This window comes from Chamaea fasciata, unplaced genomic scaffold (genome assembly GCF_029207755.1).
Source record: "Chamaea fasciata isolate MVZ Bird 193981 ecotype frontalis unplaced genomic scaffold, bChaFas1.0.hap1 SCAF_1, whole genome shotgun sequence".
Lineage (NCBI taxonomy): Eukaryota > Metazoa > Chordata > Aves > Passeriformes > Sylviidae > Chamaea > Chamaea fasciata.
Window position 1 is genome coordinate 120,565,215 of NW_027094086.1, and position 21,050 is coordinate 120,586,264.

Sequence of the window (21,050 nt, forward strand, 5' to 3'; positions counted from 1 at the left end):
TAAAAAGGAACATATTTATATCTTAAATGTTTTTGAAAACATGTTTATTTTATTACTAACACAAATATATAATTGAAGAACCTGTCTAATCTGGAATTATTGTTCACACCTTATTTACCAAGAAGACAAAGTCGTTTTCAGCTTGTTACCATAACAGCTCAAGCCTCTCACTGTTTCCCTGTCTCTCATGCTGTCCTGCTGCTCTAAAAGCTCAAGGAAAAGAAAAAATTAAAATGTTAAGTTACACACCCATAGTCTGGATTCAGGGAATCAAGGGTAACAGTGGTAATTAGTTCATAGGGGTTAACCTAAAAACAGGATTATTTGTACCTTGATATTTGTATGCATTTGTCCTTTCTTTACTACTATGCAGCTAACAGGAAAGCTCAGAGATACATGTAGGGGAAAATGTGGTTTAAAACTAAAGGTGTGATTCTTCAAATCAGAGAGGGCTGTTTCATAAATGTTATTTTTCCATACCAAGCTACAGTACACAAAGACTAGGGCTTTCACAGTAGAGTAAGTTCTCCTTGTCTTTCACAGTAGAGTAGGTTCTCCTTTTCTGCAAAACCCCAAAAGCTGAGCTAATGCCTCTATAATAAAGATCAAATTTATCACCATGTCCACATAATTTTACAGATGTTGAAGCTTTATACCTGTGATATTTCAGCAGAGCCATTCCTGATTTGGTATTGGTTTTCTAATGAAATGTGTCAAGTCCATTTCTCTGTGCATAAGTGTGTGTCTGTCAGTCACTCCTGATAACTTTCAAGTCTAGAAGTCAACTTCAGTTCAATTTGGCAGGGCAAATCTCTCTGAAATAACAGGCATAGCAAGAGAGGATGGAGACACTGCTCACAGAGAGATCCTACAGTAAGGTTAATCCTTACTGGACCTCAGAGATTACCCACTGTCATTTAATATTCAATCAATAAGTTATGGGAAAGCAAGCTTCACTGGTTCCCCTGATCACTGAAATATTTATTATCAGCATGAGAGGGACACCAGGCCTACATCTGCATACACAGTCAGGACACTGAGTGGAGGTATATCTATCTGCTTGGAGTCATATATATTCCAGGCAAATACTCCTTGAATTGTGCACCAGAACAGAAGCACAACACTGCAAAGCCAACACAACCCCCTGCATGCCATAGGAACAGGTGAAAAATGAATAGAATTGCTTGCCAATGAAGAGAGTTACAAATTTTTTAATCTTCTTACTTCAAAATGAGCCATAGGATAGGTCATATAATACATAATGGCAAAATGAATGTATTATGAATGATTTATCATTATGGAAATGCACAAATGCTTATTGGTGTCATGAGTCATATAACATGCAATTTTCACACAATATGTCATTAATAATAGATAAGAATTTATCAGTATATTCTCATAAGAAAAAAGAGCAATACTAAAACTTTTACTGGAATCAAATAATTGTGCCTGGAGTTGCTTATGAAATTGAGCTACTTTTGCCATTACTACTAATTATATATTAATGTCCAAATTTTAAAGTAGATATCCATCAACTTGTCACAGATCCACCTTAGTCTTATACCACTAAGCCAAAATGTTCCTACCTATGTGCCAAAATGTGCCTACCTACATTAAATGAAGGGAAAACCAGAAGCAAACACTCCCTTGCCCTAGTCTCTAGTATGCACCAGTGGGAAAACTCTTTAAATTGTCACTGCCTGTGAGGCTTGTTTCACATGTAGATGGTATAGGTCATTTCTATTGAACTGGGGAATTTTCAAAACAGAAATCCAGCTATGTTAGAGTCCCCTGAATGGCTAGGCTGATGAGTAATTTAAGATGGCAAGAAAAAACTCCAAAATTATTTTCAACTATATCCAGAGCTGTTTCCCCTCCATGTGCCTTAATCAGATCCTTTGTGGATCAAGCAGAAGCTATCAAAGAATAAACAGCCCACTTCTACAACACAATGTGTCACTAACAAATGTGTCTTCCCTCCACAAATAAATAATTTTAATAAATCATGACAGGATGCCTCTGTTGCCACAGTTGGAAGTCAGATGGGCCAGCTTATGCTGCTACTGAAGTCATGAGCACATTGATGAAGAGCACTCATGTTATGCATTCTGGTACTTGAGCACTAAGGTCTGACAAGTCCTTCCTCAGCAAAGTAATGAACAATCACTGTAATTTCTTGACTTGAAATTTCCAAGGAGTTCCTGCTGTAGAGCCATCAAAGGCAAATTAATCCATTAGAAAATACAAGGACATATAACTCCCTGACTGGCTGGCCTACAAAACACCTGAAAACTTCACTTTATGTTGATTAGAAAATCAACATACGTAGGAGAGAAGCTGAATGGCAAGAAAGTCTGATTTGGCTTGGACAACAGCAATACATTTTCTTTTTCTGTCCAGGGAAAGCACAATTTGTATTTATGCCAAACAATGTAAGAAAGAAATTTTGGATCTTGAAAATACTATTTAATTTAGAAGACAAATATCTTCACAGAGTTAATTGCTCTGATCATTGAATTGCTAAAGATCATTGATCAAGAGAGTTTCATAAAACAGCAGCTAGATAAAAGGAAGGCCCAGTGGTAAATGACCACATTAGATAGATATTAGAGTATGAATTGCATTCTTTATTGTTATTGTATGTCTTTATTGTTACCATAAAGTAAACAAACTTGGAAAATCTGTCTACTCCCACAGATTGATGCCCCCTGACATGAGGCTCCAGAGAGTCAGGAATCCACATTCAGCCCTTGGTGAAGAGACAATTGCTGCCCCTGATCTGTCAGAGCACTAAGAGGACATGGGCTCCTTCTAGAGGTCATCTCCACTGACATTTTATTCCCTCTGTTTTCTAAATAATTTGGCTCAGATTTGCAAATACCAAAATTTTGGTATCCCCAGAATTCCATTTCCCTGCCATGAATATTATTTAAAAACAGAAGACAAGTCACCTACTCTGAGAAGAAATGCATCATCATGCATTCTTACTTCCTGCATACATGGTTTATGTGTGTTCAAACAAGCCCTCTTCATGAACCACTGCTGGTACAGTATCTTTTTCCTCCCTATCTACCACATCCCACTCTAAAACACCTTGTAGAACAGTCTCAGAAAATGCAAGGGGAACCACTGCCCCTTGAGACTATACAGAACCGTGCTTATTCCTATCACATGAGCCAGAAAAGTGATCTTGCAGCCCAGAAAGCAAACCATAACCTGGGCTGCATCAAAAGAAGTGTGGCCAGAAGGCGAGGGACGTGAGTCTGCCCCTCTACTCCACTTTCATGAGATTCCACCTGAATTATGGCGTCCAGCTCTGGGCCCGCTGACATAACAAGGACATGGACCTGTTGGAGTGGTGCAGATGTTCAGAGGGCTGGGAAACCTTTCCTATGAAGACAGGCTGAGAGAGTTGGGATTGTTCAGTCTGGAGAAAGGAAAGCTCCAGGGATACCTTGAACACCTTTCAGTACCTAAAGAGAGCCTACAAGAAAGCAGGAGAGAGACTTTTTACAAGGGCCTGTAGTGAAGGGACAAGGAGGAATAGCTTTAAACTTAAGGAGAGTGGATTTGGATTAGATACACGGAAGAAATTCTTCACTGTGAGAGTGGTGAGGCACTGGAACAGGTTGCCAAGAAAAGTTGTGAATGACCCATCCCTGGAAGTGGATGGCCAGCTTAGATGGGGATCAAAGCAATCTGATCTAGGGGAAAGAACCCCTGACTATGACATGGGGAGGTTGGGACTAGGTGACCTTTAAGGTCCCTTCCAACTCAAAACCATCTATGATTCTATGGTCTTTGAACCCATTCTGCTTTTCTGCTGTCAGCCAGGGCCAGAAGGATTGCACACCACAAAGAAACAAGGAGTACAAAAATTAAAATATAAAAATTGAAATGTAAATGTACAACAGCAAAGGAAAGTTACACACAAAAGCCAGTAAATTATTAAAATACACTCTTTTCTCGCAGGAGCTCCTGATTATCTTCCTGATACCATTCTCATCTATTTAGCAATTTGATGGACTTTGTCACATAAAAAAATGAGCAGAATTTTTGACACCCACTCCACCTGGGGAAGTTCATCTAAGAGAAACTGTCCCCTTTTCACTTCCAGCTCTGTCAATGGGATTTCCCTCTGAAGGCTCCTTATGGCATTCAGGATCTCAGTTTCAGAGAATCTAAGGTAGAAATTACTGCATGCATGCACCCATCAAAACAGCCAACTTAATTAAAAAATGAGGTTACTCGCAAATCCTTCAGCTTCACTGTTCAGCAAAGACAGTAACATAATGCCAACAGATAAACAGTCCATACTATCCATGCTGCCCACAGCATAGAACATGTTCTCTTGGGACAACATTGCTAGTGCTGTGATGGAATGAACATTTTACAACTTTGATGTTGAATTGCAAAATAACATGCCTAGAGTCCAATTTTCAGTGTGAGCACTTATAGCAAGCAATCAGATTTCCTCCACATGAGGCTGATTTTAAGTACTAATTTAAATCAGTTCAAGAATTTAGGAATAACAAATGGAAGGACAACACAATATGCTTTTTTTTCTAATCTTAGCCTGGCTCACCAGCCTATCTAGCAACCAATTCAACCTCTGCTTTAAGGGTAGGTTTAGTCTGCATCCTGAATCTCCTTCTGGGACAGAATGGGCATGGGCAGTCCAGTGCTTTCACTGTGTTCAGCTAAGTGGCAGATGCCTTTTTAAAACCACTGTTGGAAATTTGTCCTGAAAAATACAGATGTAACATAACCTTCAGAATTTCTAAATATTTACTTTATGGGCAGGGTTTTAAAAGCATGTACCTAATCTATTCTGAATGCAAATTAATACATCAAATTTAGAGCATAGACACTATGTACGTCAATAGATCACGTTGATGCATAACATCCCTTAGGATCTGATCAACAACTCCAATACACAGCACTTGATTTCAATGGGACAAATGTTCCTAGGTGTACATAAGTATAAACAAGCATTCTGAGGTCCAAAAGGATTGTTTAAGCAGAAGAATGCTTACATGGGAAAAGCTTCCTTTCATAGTCCTTCTGAGGACACTGGTACAAAAGAAAGAAACAAGGTGATTTTGTCTACTAGTGATGGAGCATTGTGGCTATTGTGTATCCCTACTGTTTTGGCTCTCAAAATTAGCTAATTAAGACATACTTCACCAGAAGAAAATACTTGTAAGGTCAGCGTGTCCCTAACAAGAAGTTATGTTGTCTAAAAAGCTTCACAAAAGAAATTCCCAACATTCTTCAAATATATTCAAATTACTTCCCTAATTAATACTGGGAATTGGAGCTTTAGAGAGTGATGTCATGGTGAACAAAATTTGGTTTGTTTTCTGATTATATAAAAAGATGGCAGTTTTATTTTCCATACAGACTCTGAGCTCTCTGAGTAAGCTTAACTTGAGAAAATGAAAGTCATTTCTACCAAGTTAAATCTGTTTGCTTTAGCTACAGTGGTCTTTCTCACATCAAACAGCATATGCTTAAATGAACCAATGAAGTCCAGGCTGCAGAGCAGAGAAGACAATGATGATAAATATTATGAGGTAAGATTTGTATTACTATGACATTGTTTGGGGGAACTGTGGGTCAGATCCTGAGCACACTGGATGTTTTGGCACTGGCTGTCCTAAACTAATTCCACAGCATTCAGCATTACAGCAGTAGCAGTCTGAAAAAAGCTTGTTGAAAGAATTTCCAAGAAATTCATTTGCTCAGACATACATACTGTGTAAATCAACTCATGTTTCAATTTTCTTGCAGAACAGCTTTGTGATTAGGCTGCGACTTTTTCTGAAATGTTTCTTACTGACACAGTGAGTCCTCAATTAACATTCCTGTCAGGCATTTTATGCACATAATATAACAGATTATTAATCCAAAATTAATAAAGGCATGATTGTAATACTCAAAGAATAATGATAAACAGAGAACATTTTGAATCTAATACAGTTAATGGTCTTAAAATTTTACTCTGGAAATTGCCTATAAAAATTTCTTAGCAGGGTTGCACATTTATTATGTCTCAATAGGTGCCAAATTAAATTTGCACACTTCATCTGTATTATTTTTCATGTCTTCCCTGCAAATACTCCCTAGGAAATAGGAGTCAACCTTTCTTTTTGACTTATCATCATTGGTATAATAAACATCCTTCAAAACAAAATACAGTTTCAACTATGCTAGTCAAATCCTCTGGACTTTAGCTCACTGTCTTTTAAATACTTTCAGAAGCAGTGTGCAGGTGCAATCAGAGGGATAGTTTATTTAAAGTTTTAATCATGAAGTATGAACTAGAATGGCTCATTCCTGTCCTCTGCCAGTAAATGGAGAAGTTCACTGGGAAGATAAATAGGGATAAGGAAGTGAAATTAGATAGATTTGTAGCATCTGTGTCTTTAACTGAAATTTAAATCCATATTTGTACATATTTGCTGTTAAGCCCTGGAAACCTATTTTTGTCACCAAAATAAGTGATTTTCAATATGCCGAGGGAAGAACACTGCTCCATAAGAAGGGTCATACTGATAAAGCTGTTTTTCAGGCAATAGCTGCCCTTTACATCCTGAGACAGGTAATATACTAGGCTCAGCTCTTCACTGTATGACAACACAGATACAGAAAGTATATTTTGTGCTGGTTGCATAAAAATTAGGAGCCCAGAATCCCAATGCATCTTGTGTACTAGCGGAGGACTAAAGCCATTTAAAGTTCAGGGCAACCTCTATTCTGCAAGGCCAGAACAGGATTGATGTTAACTTGACCCAAAAGCTTTCCATTCAGTTCCCTGTTAGCCTGGATGGATATTGGGTCCAAAGCATCCACCCAACGCTGAGGAAGAAATGAGCTAACCTTCAGGTAGCTTGGTCTACCCTCCTGTTCATCCAGACCAGATAAGTAAGAGTCTGGGTCTGTGTGAAGTCACTAAATATGTTCAGCATCTTCCCCTCTGGAGAACTTCAGGTGGTGACACTAGCAAATGTGGACCTGACAGCAACTGCTGTCCTAACTTAACTGATTGCACAGGTACTGACACCTGTGCCCAGAAATACTCCCAACTGACACCGTTTGAGTTAAACCATTAGTTGATACTGATATGGAAATATGGCCTTGTGGACAGACTTCTGAAAAGGTAAGCAGGACAATGTCAATGAAGTAATCCATATGATGTAGCTCACATTACAATGGAGTTTAGCAAATAGCATTAAAAAACATTACATATTAAAAAAAAAAAAGACCATTACCCATCAGCTTTCTAAGGAGGTATGAAATTGAATAATTTGTGTCATTGGTAGCTGGAGTAATGCCCTATAAAATGATCGTATCCTTTTTTAAATTATTTTTCTTTAGATTAAAGATAATATTTTGGAAGACAAGCAGAGGAGTCTCAATTTTGAAGAAATGGGAGACTGGGGGTCAAAAGATATCACTAAAATGAATCCTTTTACAGCAAGCAAGATGCCGAATTCAGTTGCTAATTTACCTCTTAGATTTGGAAGAAATTACCCAGAAGAAAGAAGCATTAAACCATTTGCTAATTTGCCCCTGAGATTTGGAAGAGCTTTTGGAGAGAACATACCTAATAACGCTCCAAAGGTATCACACAGGCTTGGGAGATCTCCACTTGTTAAAGGTTCCAGTCAACCACTTCTAAATTTACCACAGAGATTTGGGAAGTCACTGGCTGTCAATCTGCCTCGAGATGTTCAGGAATCCGAACCAGGTAATGCAACATAAGTGTTCAAGCCACATATTAAAATGCACATTAAATCATAGGTTAGCAATGATTAAATACAACTAGAATTCCTCCAGGAATATTCCTAAGCATTTCAATATGAGTTCAATTTGCCAAAAGAAAGATTTCAGTTTTTTTCAAATCAAAAAGTCTCACCTCATGTAGTAGACAATCTTTTTATTAAACCTTTTCTAATGAGAAGGGGCCAAATAGCCAAAGCAGAATTATAATAGCCAAATCTGAAGGTGTTCATATGACAGGATTAGATTTGATTCTTTTTTAGATGAGGTTTCATTTTGAAAAGTTATAACTTTGATGAAGAAGGTTCAGAATCATTAAAATATCCCATTTCAGCACTATAAAATTACAAATTTACCTAAAAATTACTCTTTCATTTTCTAAATTTATGCAAATTACAGTTTAAAAAAAGACAACATTCCAAGCTGAATAACAGCATTCAGAAATTTTTTTTTATCCAATCTTTTTCTTTTTTCATATTTTCTTACTGAGACAATGTTTGAGATTTTGATTTTTCATTCCACAGTATCATAAAAAAATTTTCATGACATCTCAGATTTTTTTCAGGATAGAAAAACTATTTCCTGCTATTACTAAGAATAATTTAAACCAGCTCTTCAATAACAGTCGTTCTTTTCATAACTGCTGCCTTACTGGAACTGCCCATTTGTCTTTTAACCAAGTTTCAGTTGGTTACCCCTGACCTCCATCTGACACATGGATAAAGTAGAAGTTCAAGCCAGAAAAGATAACTGATATATTAGAAGCCAAGGTTCTCTCTCATTTAATTTGATTCCTTCCATTCCTTTCTCACTGTCTCACCTAATTATAACAGCTTTTGTTTTATTTGTCTGGTATTTTTAGGGATATGAATTCTAACAGTTACGTTAATACTGGCATGACATTATGAAGACAGAATCTGGAAGACTTGGAAAAGCCGAAATGTGTTTTCAAAACTAAAGGTTATGAAAAGGAAATCTGTGAATTGAAATGCAAACCTGCCTCCATGTATGCATAATGTATTTTTTCAGTAGAAAACCTTGACATATAAGGCAATGATAATTGCAGTGATTGCTGTAGTAGTTTACTTCAGTGGCAGTGTAGTATAAATTCTATTTATTTCTGCGCTACTTATGTCCTATTGGTTGTAAAATTGAATTGAACAATGGCTGTAGAGTTTAAAGCATTTTAAGCAGAATTAAAAGAAGCATAAAATTAATAAAGATGCACGGTTCAAATAAAAAGAAGCCTATGATGTGAATAACAATAAGAAACAGGATCAAAACTGATGATAGCCTTTGTGTCATGAGCAGCTAAAGAAAATCAAGTGTTGAGAAAACACTTTTTCCTGTTTTTTATGGGTTATCTTAGATATAAATCCGAAAGGCAAGTTGTCTCTCTGGCAGCTGGCTCCTACACCTCTTCTGCTCACCAGCTAGTCCAGCTTTAAATTGACATTAGAATCACACACACAAATGGGTGCCTTCATCAGCAGCCCTTTGATGATCAGTCTATTCAATAGGTTGTAACCAGACAATCTGTCTCCCTCCAGTTCCTCTCTCCAGCTCTCAGACCTCCAGGTCCCTTTGAATCCTCAGTTGCTGGCAACCAGACCACTCTCTCTACTCTCCAGCTAGCCTGGCTTGAGATTTGCTATCAGATCATACACACAACATGTGCAGAGTGTCTGTCCATGCACAGTGCCTATCCAGTGTCCGTCTGAACCTCCTCAAGGCATTGAGTGGTTCTGTTCAAGTCCCATCAAGAAGTGGTCTAGGAGTTCTGCTCTTTGTTACTGTTCTGTTGCCTCCTCTTCCTCAAGGTTTGAGTACGTGAGAGTTTATTACTTCTCCTGTCTCTTGTCTTAGTCTTTATGCTGAAACATCAGTAACCAGATATCCTTACATTCCACATATCTTTAGAATAACCTGAAAAAAAACCCCTCTCAAATTGATCAGATAAATTCATAATGGGACAGATGCTGAGCTGCCATTCTTCCACGAAGTTAATGAGGCTACAGGACACTATTCAACCTGCGCCTCTAATGTGAACCTAATTCAATCCAAAGGAATCAGACTATAGTCCTGAGAATATATATTCTCTCTACTGACTTATACTGGAAATAATAAAGAGACAGGAATTTCTAAACAGGTAAAAACCAATGAGATTACACTTTCTGAATGTAAGAGTCCCAAATCATTGTTTTGTTTTTTTTTTTTCTCTGAGCCTCAGAAAACACTTTACCTAACAAGTGCCGTTGAAAGACCTGTTTTGCAGTATAACACTTGGGTATAGCAGCCAAGTCCATGCTGAAGGTCATTGGTCAACAAATCAGATGTAGGGAAAGTCAAAGATGCAGGCTATGAAGTAGAAGTCTTGCCATTGCCTACCACCAGAACAGGTGTCATTCATTCTTCAGTCAGAAAAACCAGGATCTTTAAGTGATGTACAGTTAAATGGACAGCAGAAGAAAATGCCCTGAACTTTGAGATGTGCTTCTGGTCCTGTAAACCTCACTGTGCATCGTGTGAAACAAAAGGAAACAAGATTTGTGAGAATCCCTGAGCAGCAATAGAAGCTGTCTTTTTAAGGCACATATCACCTAGCAACAGGGAAAGGGTACACATCAATTGGCATTAATGATTGCTGCTGTGGGAGGAAAGCAGGAGCCCAAACACTGGCCCAGCAGCAGGTAAAATTAAGCTTTCCTCTTATTGCAAGCTTCATAGCATGGATACAGGAGATGGCTATTGATTTATTTTCCCTCAGCAGAGGAACTTCTAGGTGAAAAGTACATAAAGTAGGAATTATGCTATGCTGTGCAAAATTTCTGTTTGGCTTGAGAGCACATGAGCCAAGAAAACAATCACTAGGTAGTGCAACAGGAGGAGAAGGGGCACAACAGGCAACATACATTGCTCTAGCTATCACTCACTGGATTATTTATTATCCACATACAGATATTATTCATGAATTGGGAAAAAGCAAGGAAAGGACACAAGTAAATCAATTGACAGACTACTGGGACTTCCTGGCATGAATTCTGGTAGGGTTCAGGAGCTCCCAGTCCTCCTTGCTATACAAGTAATATTTATGCCTATTATTAAAGTCTCCATGCAAAAACCAGCAGGCTTATTTTAGTTTCTGTCTTAAGTTTATAGAGAAGACAGCTGACAATGTACTGATTAATTTATAAGTCCAAAGGCTCATCATGGGGTTGATTTCAATGTATCATTTAGACAGATTTAGTGGAGTGTAAAGTGACACTTTTGGTTTACCCTCAGAAGGAGGCAGACTTGGGAATCATGTTTGAAATCTGTCAGTCTTAGATTCTTTTCAATTGCTTTTGCTTTTGCCTTTTGCATTCTCTTTAAAATATGACAACTGGGCTATCCTTAGTCATGACAGACCACTAGAAATTTCTGAACTTTAAGCAAGACATTTTAAAAATTTCCCCAAGTTAAAGAGCACCTGTTAGCAGGAATTGGAAATGCTTTCCTTAGTGCCACCCACAAAAGTACATCTGGCACAGGTATATTGATAGCCATAGATATCTGATTTGCATTTGTGCTGCTCTCCTGATGACATAATGTAGAAGGGCCTCAGCTAGTGCTACTCAGTTCTTCTGTAGCACAGAGTTTGGATGAGAAAAATTTGTGCTACTAGGAAAGAAAAGAGAGGCTTACCGTATCTTTATGTGTATTTTATCTCATGAAAAATAGATAGAGCAAAATACATTCTTTCATCTCTTCATAACTGGGCACAATGCATCAAATGCAGTGATTAGCCAGAAGGTCAGTTCTATGGCCTTACTCAGAACTGTATCCAATTAAAATTTTAGTGAAAACCAACCAAAAATGGGTTTCTCTTACAGCTGTCATACAAATTATCCACTTAGATCCCTAGAGTTAACTGGTAGAAGTATTCTAGATTGGCTTTCAGAAAACTCAGATACCTCTGTAGGCTACCATTGTACTTGAAATATTGAAATAAAGTATATGGTTATGACAGATTTCTAAACCCAGAACTTACTAAGTGCCATTCAAGTTCATTCCATCCTTTTATTACCATCCTCCAACATGCTGATGGTGCATAAAGCAAAACGAAAAACAGAAGGGTATTTCCATTGTTTGCAGGTCTTAAAAAAGGAGTCAGGTGATTAAAACAGACATAGGTCAGAAAAAACTTGCACAGGGAAAATTCATTTTGCTACATCCCAAATTTTCAGAGGCACCCAAGTACTGCTTTGTCTGACACAGCAACACCTCAGCAGATAACTGTATCTTTTAAGGCCGTGCTTTCAACAGAAAGTTGGACCACACGATCTCCTTTCTCCTCACACATATTTGATACCTCAGCCACACTGAAAGAAATGTTTAAATAATAGAAACTGGAGCTAAACTTCACATGCTGCAAACTGTATCATTAATGCGCAGACATGCAACTATGCAATATCAGTGTGGTAGGGCACACAGAGCCATGTAGATGTCTTTGCAAACACCACATTTGTGCATATACCGGTAACAAGAGCTAGATGAAAAATAGTTCAAAACCAGAGGCAACTATTAGGAATACTGTAAACAAAAACTTTGCTTGGGTTTTGGCCCTTAGTTCCTAAAGCCGCCCCACCTCACATGAAATAAAACATAAATTAATTTGCATCACTGAGATTCAAAGTACGTCTTATATCTCTGAGGAGCTTTATATCACAGTTATCAGCTGAAAACAGATTTACAAGTTGTGGAGATGCATGTGCTGGGCTGATCCAGGGTGGACACAAGCAGTTTACAAAAAACACCATATCACTTCTATCTTCAGCTGGACAGTTAAGAAAAAATATAACAAAAGTCTCATGGGTGAAGATACGGAAGATAACTCCCAAATCCTCTACCTCTACCACCTTCCCCCCCTGCAGTGCAGGGAATGGGGATTGGGGGTAGGGGTCAGTTAATCAAGTGATGTTTCTGCCATTCCTTCTCCCTCAGGGGGAGGACTCCTCACATTATTCCTCTGTTCCAATGTGGGGTCCCTCTTCCTGTAGACACTCCTCCATAGGCTTCTCCAGTAGGAATCCTTTCCATGGGCTGCACATCTTCACAAACTGTCACAGTGTGAGTCCCTCCTGTGGGGTGCTGTCCTTCAGGAACAGACTGTCCAGTGTGGGTCCCCTGCAGTGTCACAAGTCCTGCCAGCAAACCTGCCCCAGCACAGGCTTCTTATGTAGGTCAGAGCCTCTTTCTGGCATCCACTTGCTCTGGCATGAGGTCCTCCATGGGGTGTAGGGGAACAGCCTGCCTCACCTTGGTCTGTAAGGATGCAGGGGGATCTCTGCTCCAAAACCTGCAGCATTTCCTATTTGGATGAATTACTGAAGGAAAGCAGAGGGGAGCTTTTAAAAATCATCTGCTTCTCTTACCTGCTTAATTCTGTGGGTACTTAAAATATATCCACATCTTGGAGCAATAAAAGTGTTTGGAATTTATTCTATGGCCAATATGGAGAAATTTATTTGTAAAAGAATGGAGACAAACTTTCTTTGAACTCTGCTGTCGAAGAGAGCGGCTCAAGAAAAACATAAAAGCGCATGTTTGGTGCTGAGCTTGTCTTTGAGTGTAGTTACCATTTTGACTAAGTACCTACTTGCCTTTAAAAGACTATCATCAATTCTGAGAGGTGCAGGTTTGCTTGTCCCTCAAGACACATTTAAAATTAAATTGTACAGCCCAATTCAGCAGCTGATTTCTTTTAGCAGCTATGGAAGAAAAGTCAGAAGTTTAATTTGGATTCTTGCGAAGAAATTAAATCATTGGAGGTACTCCAGAGCAGCCTATAGTGTAGTTATACTGGGATCACATATGGCTTATGGAATCTTGAAAGAAGTGTGAACCCAGGTGATTCTGAATTGCTCTTGATGTGTCAGTCTGTGGAAAGAGCAGGGGGGAGGAAAAGAGCAGACAGTTTTCAGAAATTTCTTTCTGTGTCTGCTCAGCCACCACTGCTTGTTTCTGGAAGTCCTGTATTTCAAGACATTTCCTACCAAATATGTTCTTGTACGTATTTATACTGCATACGATTTTATGAATCTGGGGGGGGCCTGGAGGATTTCAGAGCCACCCCCATCTCAAACGTGTAACTAGCAATAAATTCCTTCTGGGTCTTATTTCCTTCTGCTGCTAAGTGCAGATGGTGCACAGCTTGGCACTGGCACATCATGTGCCGTAGGGATTTTCTTAGTTACCTCAGAAATCACCAAGATGAAGCTACAGTAACTTGGACTGACTGAAAAGGAGCGCATTGGAAAAAGTTTGCAGGTAATGTATAAAGTCATGGGGTTTTTTCCCCATTTTCCAACATGTAACAGAAAAATATTCTCATTTTTTAGTATTATTTGACAGTGAATTATCTATTCCTGTTTTTTTATAATACTTTTCTCTTAAATCACTATTGCATTACATGCGCTTACATGTGTGCTACAAAATTTCTCATTCGGATCCTCACCAGCTAATAAGAACAAGAGAAATCACTGTGCATGCATATGTACCTATTCTGTCTCTGAATACTTGACTGTCAGAAAATGTGATAAGCAGAAGCCTTAACTGAAACAATTCAACCCCCTATAAGCTTGTAGTGGACAGTATTGTTCATACATGGGATACATGGTCATCCTGACACTGTATAGGATCTTTCTAAAATATAAATCGACCTTGTAGTCTGATCCTGCCAGCACACTGGGATAAATTTAAAGTAACTCCAGTGGAATCAGTGGATTGATTGATTGACATGACATGGAAACTGAGTGCAATTTAATTTATAAATAAGTTAAAGATTCACTGAAGTCGTGAAGAAGCTGCCACATGCAATTTAACAACATTTTTCATGTGAGCAGACCAAAAGTGGGGCACAGTCCCTAAAACCAAAATAATTTCAGTCGCTAGAAAATAAACGCTGTTTAACTGTTTCTTGTAAACATGCAAGTCACGGCTTCATATTCTGGGTTATAACAAAAACCAGAAAAATTTTATGTAATTAATTTGATAATCTAAATAATCAACTATTATATGCAAATGAAAGATATACATAAATACATTTTATACAGGAAAACTGACGCGGAGATACAAAACTTAAGTCTGTGCTCCAAAGAAAAAGCAATTTGCAATTACCGAAATGCGATTCAAGTCTGGAATTCTCGTTGATGCAAAACTGCAAAATGGTCCGTGGCCACGAGAGGGCAGAAATAACATTCCTTGAAAAGCCTGATTTTGGAGAGTGTCGTGTATTCCCTTATCCCTTCACCTGGGATGTAAATTAGTGCGACAAACTCCTGGAGGAGTTAGGAAAATGGAAACTACTGCATTAGCTTTACAAAACCTATCTCATGAACTTTAAACCTTAGCAAATCTGGTCTTCTCAACTTTCAGTCTTTTAATAACCATTCCTAGAACAAATAAATTTTTAAAAAAAGAAATGACAGTGGCATTTGACATAAAGCCTGAAGAGAGGATTTGTTGCAGTGTGTATTAATCTGCCTATCAATGTTTTCTAACTTTTGCCTTTTAACACCTGCTTAAGGACAAGAATATATATATGTTCTTCTCTCATTTCAATAAACAGCTTGCTTTCACTCTTTTTGGATCTGAATGCATCTGTAGTCCTCACAATTTTGTGGCTATCAAAAACAATGCGAAGTCCTGGGAATGATGACTCTGTCTTATTCACTGAAATGCTAACATCCCTCAATTTTTTTTCCCACCAAAATTATGGGGGAAAACAAAAAGAATTAGATAAATTACTGTTCTCCCTATTTAGCTGAACTGGCCTCACCTTTTCTTGACCCACTGTATATATGTAACATAGCTTTCTTCACTTAGAAACATGTTTCAATTTTTGGTTTCCACTGGCTCTGTCGCATTTCACCATCTGAAACATACTGAGTTTCAGCATGGAGGGCTATTGGCTTACCTCAGCAAGTCTTCATCTTTCCTGCATTAGTCAAGGGGAGGGTTATAAGATCCCTTCCCTGGGATTGTATATGTACCACCGCTAAACACAGATTTGTATTTTACCTGTCTGTGAGAGCCATTAAGTGATTTTTAGTCCCTGAGAGTGGAATATTTTGCTTAAGAAGGTGGATTATGCTTCAAGTTCCTTCATGTAAAGCCCCTTCCTCTCTTTGATCCAGCAAAAGGGATAGTTTTCTTTATGCCACTTTCCGCATAACTGCAAGAGCATGTGGACAACATGGACAGGCCTTGAGTGTGGGATTATAGGAGCAGGCAATCAGCAGGGCAGTGGAGTAAGAGAGGAAAGCAAGCTCTCAAGGAAAACCATAGAGAGGTAGAAATGGAAGCACTAAAAGGAGAAGTCACTGCAGGACATTTTTTATATGCTTAGGTAGATAGCTGGAGTAGTAAAGTTGTCAGGCTTGTAATTGTCATTTTTAGGACTGGGTTGAAGTCACCTTTTCTTAGGTTTCCTGAATAGCCTGGGAAGAATTCTTGAATGAACATACTTCTTAATACCACCTCATGTTTGCTTTGGATGTCTGACCTTCACAGCATTTTATAAGCAGAACTGGTTGTGACAAGTTTATTCTCTATATTCTTCATGACACAAGATGGGACCAAAAGCACAAGAGTTTTTACCAAATAGTCTTTGAAAAGCCTTTAAAACACACATTCACAAGTCTATGGGCTCTACTAGGGTGAGTGCTGAAAGAGCTGCCTGATATCTTGAGCCCACTCTAAACCTTGAACAGTCACACCAACTGGGAGACATGTCTGAGGACTGGAAGAAAGCAAGTGCCATTTGTATCTTTGAAAACGGCAGGAAGAAGGAGCCATGGAACTACAGGCTGGTCAGGCTCATTTCCAGCCCTAAGAGGGTATAGAGCCACTCCTTTTGGAAACCACTTCCAGGCACATGAAGGACAAGATGACCAGGAGCATGGACTCACCAAGGGAAAGTAATGGTTGACCAACTTGATATTCTACAACAAAATGACAGACATGGTCAGGACAATGGACATTGTCTACCTTGACTTAAGTTATGCTTTTGACACAGTTCCCCAGAAGATCCACATAGAGAGATAATGAATTATGGGCTGAATGACAATGAAAACTGGCTGAACTGCTGGGCCCAGAGGGTGATGATTGGTGCTACAAAGTTTAATTGGAGGCCAATAATGAGTAATGTACCCCAGGAATCAACACTGAAGCCATGTTGTCATAATTATCTGGGAGATGGGGCAGAGTATATCCTCAGAAGTTAGCTGACGATAGAAAATTGTGAGGGTCATGATGCCAACCAAAGGGATCTGAGCAGGCTGGAGAAATGGACTGACATGCAAATCAACAACTCATGCAGTTCAACAAAGGTAAAGTCTTGCATGTAGGGAGGAACAGCCCCATGCTGCAAGGAGGACCAGCACATGTTGCAGCTGACCAGCTGGAAAGCAGCTTTGCAGGAAGGATTGGGGGTGCTGGTGGACACCAAGTTGGACAGAGGCCAACAAACTGCCTTTACTAGAAGGAAGGCAAACAGTATCCAGGACTGCATGAGGAGGAGTGGACAGCAGCTTGAGGAAAGTGGTCCTTCCACTCTACTCAGCACTGGTGGGACCACATCTGGAGTACAGTGTCCAGTTCAGAACTCCCCAGAACAAAGGAGAGGGAGCTACTGGAGCAAGTCCAGTGAAAGGCCACAAAGCTAATGAAGAGTCTAGAACATTTTTCATATGATGAAAAGCTGAGCAGAGGAACTGTGCAGCCTGGAGAAGAAAAGGCTCAGGGAGGATCTCATCAATGTGTACAAACACCTGAAGGGAGGTTCCAAAAGAAGATGGAACCAGGCTCTTTTCATTCGTGCCCAGTGAGAAGACCAGAGGCAATGGGCACCAACTGAAACACAGGATGGTCTGTCTGAACATAAGGAAGCACTTTAGACTGTGAGGGTAACTGAGCCCAGAGAGGGTGTGAAGTCTCCCTCCTTGGAAACATCACAGGCAGCCTGCTTTATGTGGCCTTGCCTGAGTAGGGGTTGCACCAGGTGACCATTACAGGTCCCCTCCCACCTCAAGCATTCTGTGATTGTGTGATATCCATCTTTCCCTGACACCATTGCTCCATCAGCACAGGACATCCACTGCAACCTGGTAAGGGAGCCATGCAGAGATGTATCAAGGACCTTCATCCTCCCAATTCGCTTTTTTCCAAAGAAATTCAGTAATGTGGAGATACAGGTGGCAGTGAAACACACAACTTAGGTACTGATATATTTACATGTGGGGGAGGACCTTTTTGTGTTTCGGAACGTAGAACTGATGTCTTAAGCCTTTTTCTTCCAGTCAGCACACCCTTTATAATAACAGCTGATGTAGCTCACTCCCATTGTATCTTAAAACCACAACTCTAGATCTTCCATAGTATATTTTTGGAAGGAAATAACAGACATTTTTCAACAGTTGAGTAATTAATGAAATGAAGGAAAATATTCTGCTGAGTCTTTCCAAACAGTCAGCTCTAGAGTAAGATGGAGCATGAAAAAAGACATACTGAAATAATTTATTTTTCAGAATATTGTGAACTCTGAAAATCACTGATACAACTGTATCATTCACACATAGCACAAACATTAAAGTTAGTTCACTTTAATACGATGGCCAAGCCATCTAGGTTAAAAACAAATCAGTGGTTCAAAATAGCAATAAACTAATTACTGGCTCGACTGGTTAATAAAAACACAGTAGTGCATTTAATAGGTATTCAGAAAAGCTATTTCTATATTATCACCTGCCAAAAGACATGCTTTCTCACACTGCTTTTCCAAGAAAAGTAGGACCTCCAGCTAGTTTTGCTCTCACTGGTGAAAAAAAAGCAAGAGAAAAAACACTCTTTTCAAATGTATCCATTTATTTTGATGCCAATTCAAGCCAAACAATAAAACACATCGAGAGAAAACAAAAGGTCAGCAGAAGAAAGTAAAACAGATTAAAATCTATCACCATGTCTGTCAAATATAGGAAGGCAAAAACATCCAACAAGCCAACTAACCAGAATCCAAACTCAACCAGCGGCGGCCAGCTCCAACTGTTTTGGAGGATGGTGTGAACATCCCACATAACACCTTAGCAAAGAATATTGGTATCTGCCTTACTTGAAATCCACCAGGGTCAGCCAATTTGTCAAGAATTGAACCAACATCCACATGACTTCACTCAATTCTTCCCAATCAAATTTTCTGTAACAAACTGTCTTGGTTTGTGGCTGTATTTACTGCTTTTTTCAGGAGAGATAAAACTGCATATGATCTAGATGTGCCTTGGATCCCAGCTCCCAGGTGTGCTCTAACATCCTTCCACTCCATTTAACAGTCAAACACCTGCTGACATCACCAGCTGCCTCATTCTACGTACTGCTCCTGATGATCCCCAACACCCACAGCAAGATGCTGTGATGTCAAATACTACCAGAACACAGACCAAAGCATAGTCACAGTGCAGTGCACTGAATAAGAAGGTAAGATTAGTTCAGAGTTCAGTCCTACACAGTTTCCTATTAATGCTTTTCTTCCAAAGAGACAGACAATGAAGGTTGGGAAGAGAAGGGCTGATCTCCAAATATTATCTCCTGTGCTGGAAAAATATTTCTTTAGGGTTCTGCAAGCACAGTATTTGTTACACTTAGAAATCAATTTTTACTTAGGTATCATTTCTCAAAATAATCATGTATCGTTTTCCTATACCTTCCTACTTCCTCCCACTGGGAGCTTTTCCTCAGCAAACTTCCCAGTGAGATAAATCATTCTCTTGACCATGGATTTCTGAAATCTCTGGGGCTTGAATGTGAGTGGTGATGGCTCCTGCTTTGGAGAGATATCATCCTGGAAACTACTGGGTTTTTTTGTGGGTGATTTCCCCTGGATCAATAAGGACTTGTGACTTTGGTCACTGAGCTAAAATCCCCTTGGATTCTTCTGCCAAGGAACTGGGTCAGTTTGCCAGGGAACAGTTTGCCAGAACTGGACAGGCAGTGTGGGCCCCTCTGCATGCGTTGGACTATGTCCAGAGAGCAGTGTTCTTAGGGATGTCTTGACCCATGGTCTGGGTCCTGCTCCTAAAGGGAGGTGTCAATGACTACAAGCTTGAGGTCCCTGAGCCAGCCACCTGAAAGTGCTGTGAACTTTCTGGAGCTGAAGGCAAGTTTTAGGATTCAAATTGTGGTCTTGGACTTCTGCAGGTGCAGGGACAGGGAATATATATGTTCAGAACCCTTTTGATGAGGAACTATGGATTATTGTGAATCAGTGGCCCTGGTGCTGGTATGCTGGGTAAGACTTCAGATGGGTTTAAGTCTGTATATACACTGTGGAATCGAAGCTGAGTGAAGTCAAATCATGAACTGGTGCTGTGGATGATGGTTGAATGGTAGGAGACTGATGAAGTAAAATTGAAGGCATAGATCCCTGCCTCAGTGGGCAGCTGCTGTCACGGAGTTACAAAGAGAACCTGTGAAATGTAGTTCCTCCCTGTATGTGCAACAGGCAGGGGAAAAACCTACTAGTCACAGGCTCCATCTGCAATTCTGGCAGACAGAAATTAATTTCTGAGAAAAGCTAATAAAGCTGCATAGAAAGGAAATTCCACTGGGGTCTGAACAATGTAGACCCAGAACTGCATTGCATTATAGGAACACAGCAATTCTGCTGGACGGAAAGTCTGATTTCTGTTTCTGGCCCACTTTCAGATTATCCATCAACAACTCAGAACATTTTTCTCATTGCAAGCTGGTTGTACTTGAATCTGAGTCATCAGTGTAAGATTCCCATAGTGTTCATATAGAAAACATAGCAGACCTACCCAATACTCTATAAACTGCCAGCATGACAAAATTAGTTTAGGTTTTTTCACTTGAATATGGCCAAAAACTCCCATATAACCTGGCAGAATAATATATTTCAAATATTTTAGTTCCCTATTCTATTAAGGCAGAGCAAAATCTTTTGCATTTTACTACAGATGCCAGAGGAGAGGACTTGTTTAAAATACCCTTTTTGTCAAAGCTTTGCCAAAGTCAGGATAGCAAACATGTAGCAGTCAGATGAATATAAATTGCTCCTTTCTCCTTGAGACTCTTCTCAGACTCTTCTTCCCATTGTAAGGGAAGAAGAGTCTAAGAAGCTAGCAGATCATTAAGTGCAGAGCAACACAAAAGTCTTAAAACTCAAAATGTAAGGAGGTAAAACAAAGGTCTTTCAGCCTTCTTCACATGAT

The 21,050-nt window shown here is 39.4% G+C and overlaps 1 protein-coding gene across 1 annotated transcript; it reads left to right on the forward strand.

Moving 5' to 3' along the window:
• The first annotated feature begins 5,438 nt into the window (after window positions 1–5,438).
• NPVF (neuropeptide VF precursor) lies at window positions 5,439–8,949 on the forward strand. Its single transcript, XM_066181970.1, has 3 exons — window positions 5,439–5,576; window positions 7,381–7,753; window positions 8,648–8,949. Exons 1-3 carry the CDS (start codon window positions 5,439–5,441, stop codon window positions 8,653–8,655), a joined length of 519 nt encoding a protein of 172 aa, XP_066038067.1. The 3' UTR covers window positions 8,656–8,949.
• Window positions 8,950–21,050: the final 12,101 nt, after the last annotated feature.

Excerpts from the sequence above, each read along its gene's own strand:
- NPVF (XM_066181970.1), top strand. The coding sequence starts at position 5,439 with ATGAAAGTCATTTCTACCAAGTTAAATCTGTTTGCTTTAGCTACAGTG. Across the intron at positions 5,577-7,380 it reads ATGATGATAAATATTATGAG|ATTAAAGATAATATTTTGGA; the intron begins GTAAGATTTGTA and ends ATTTTTCTTTAG.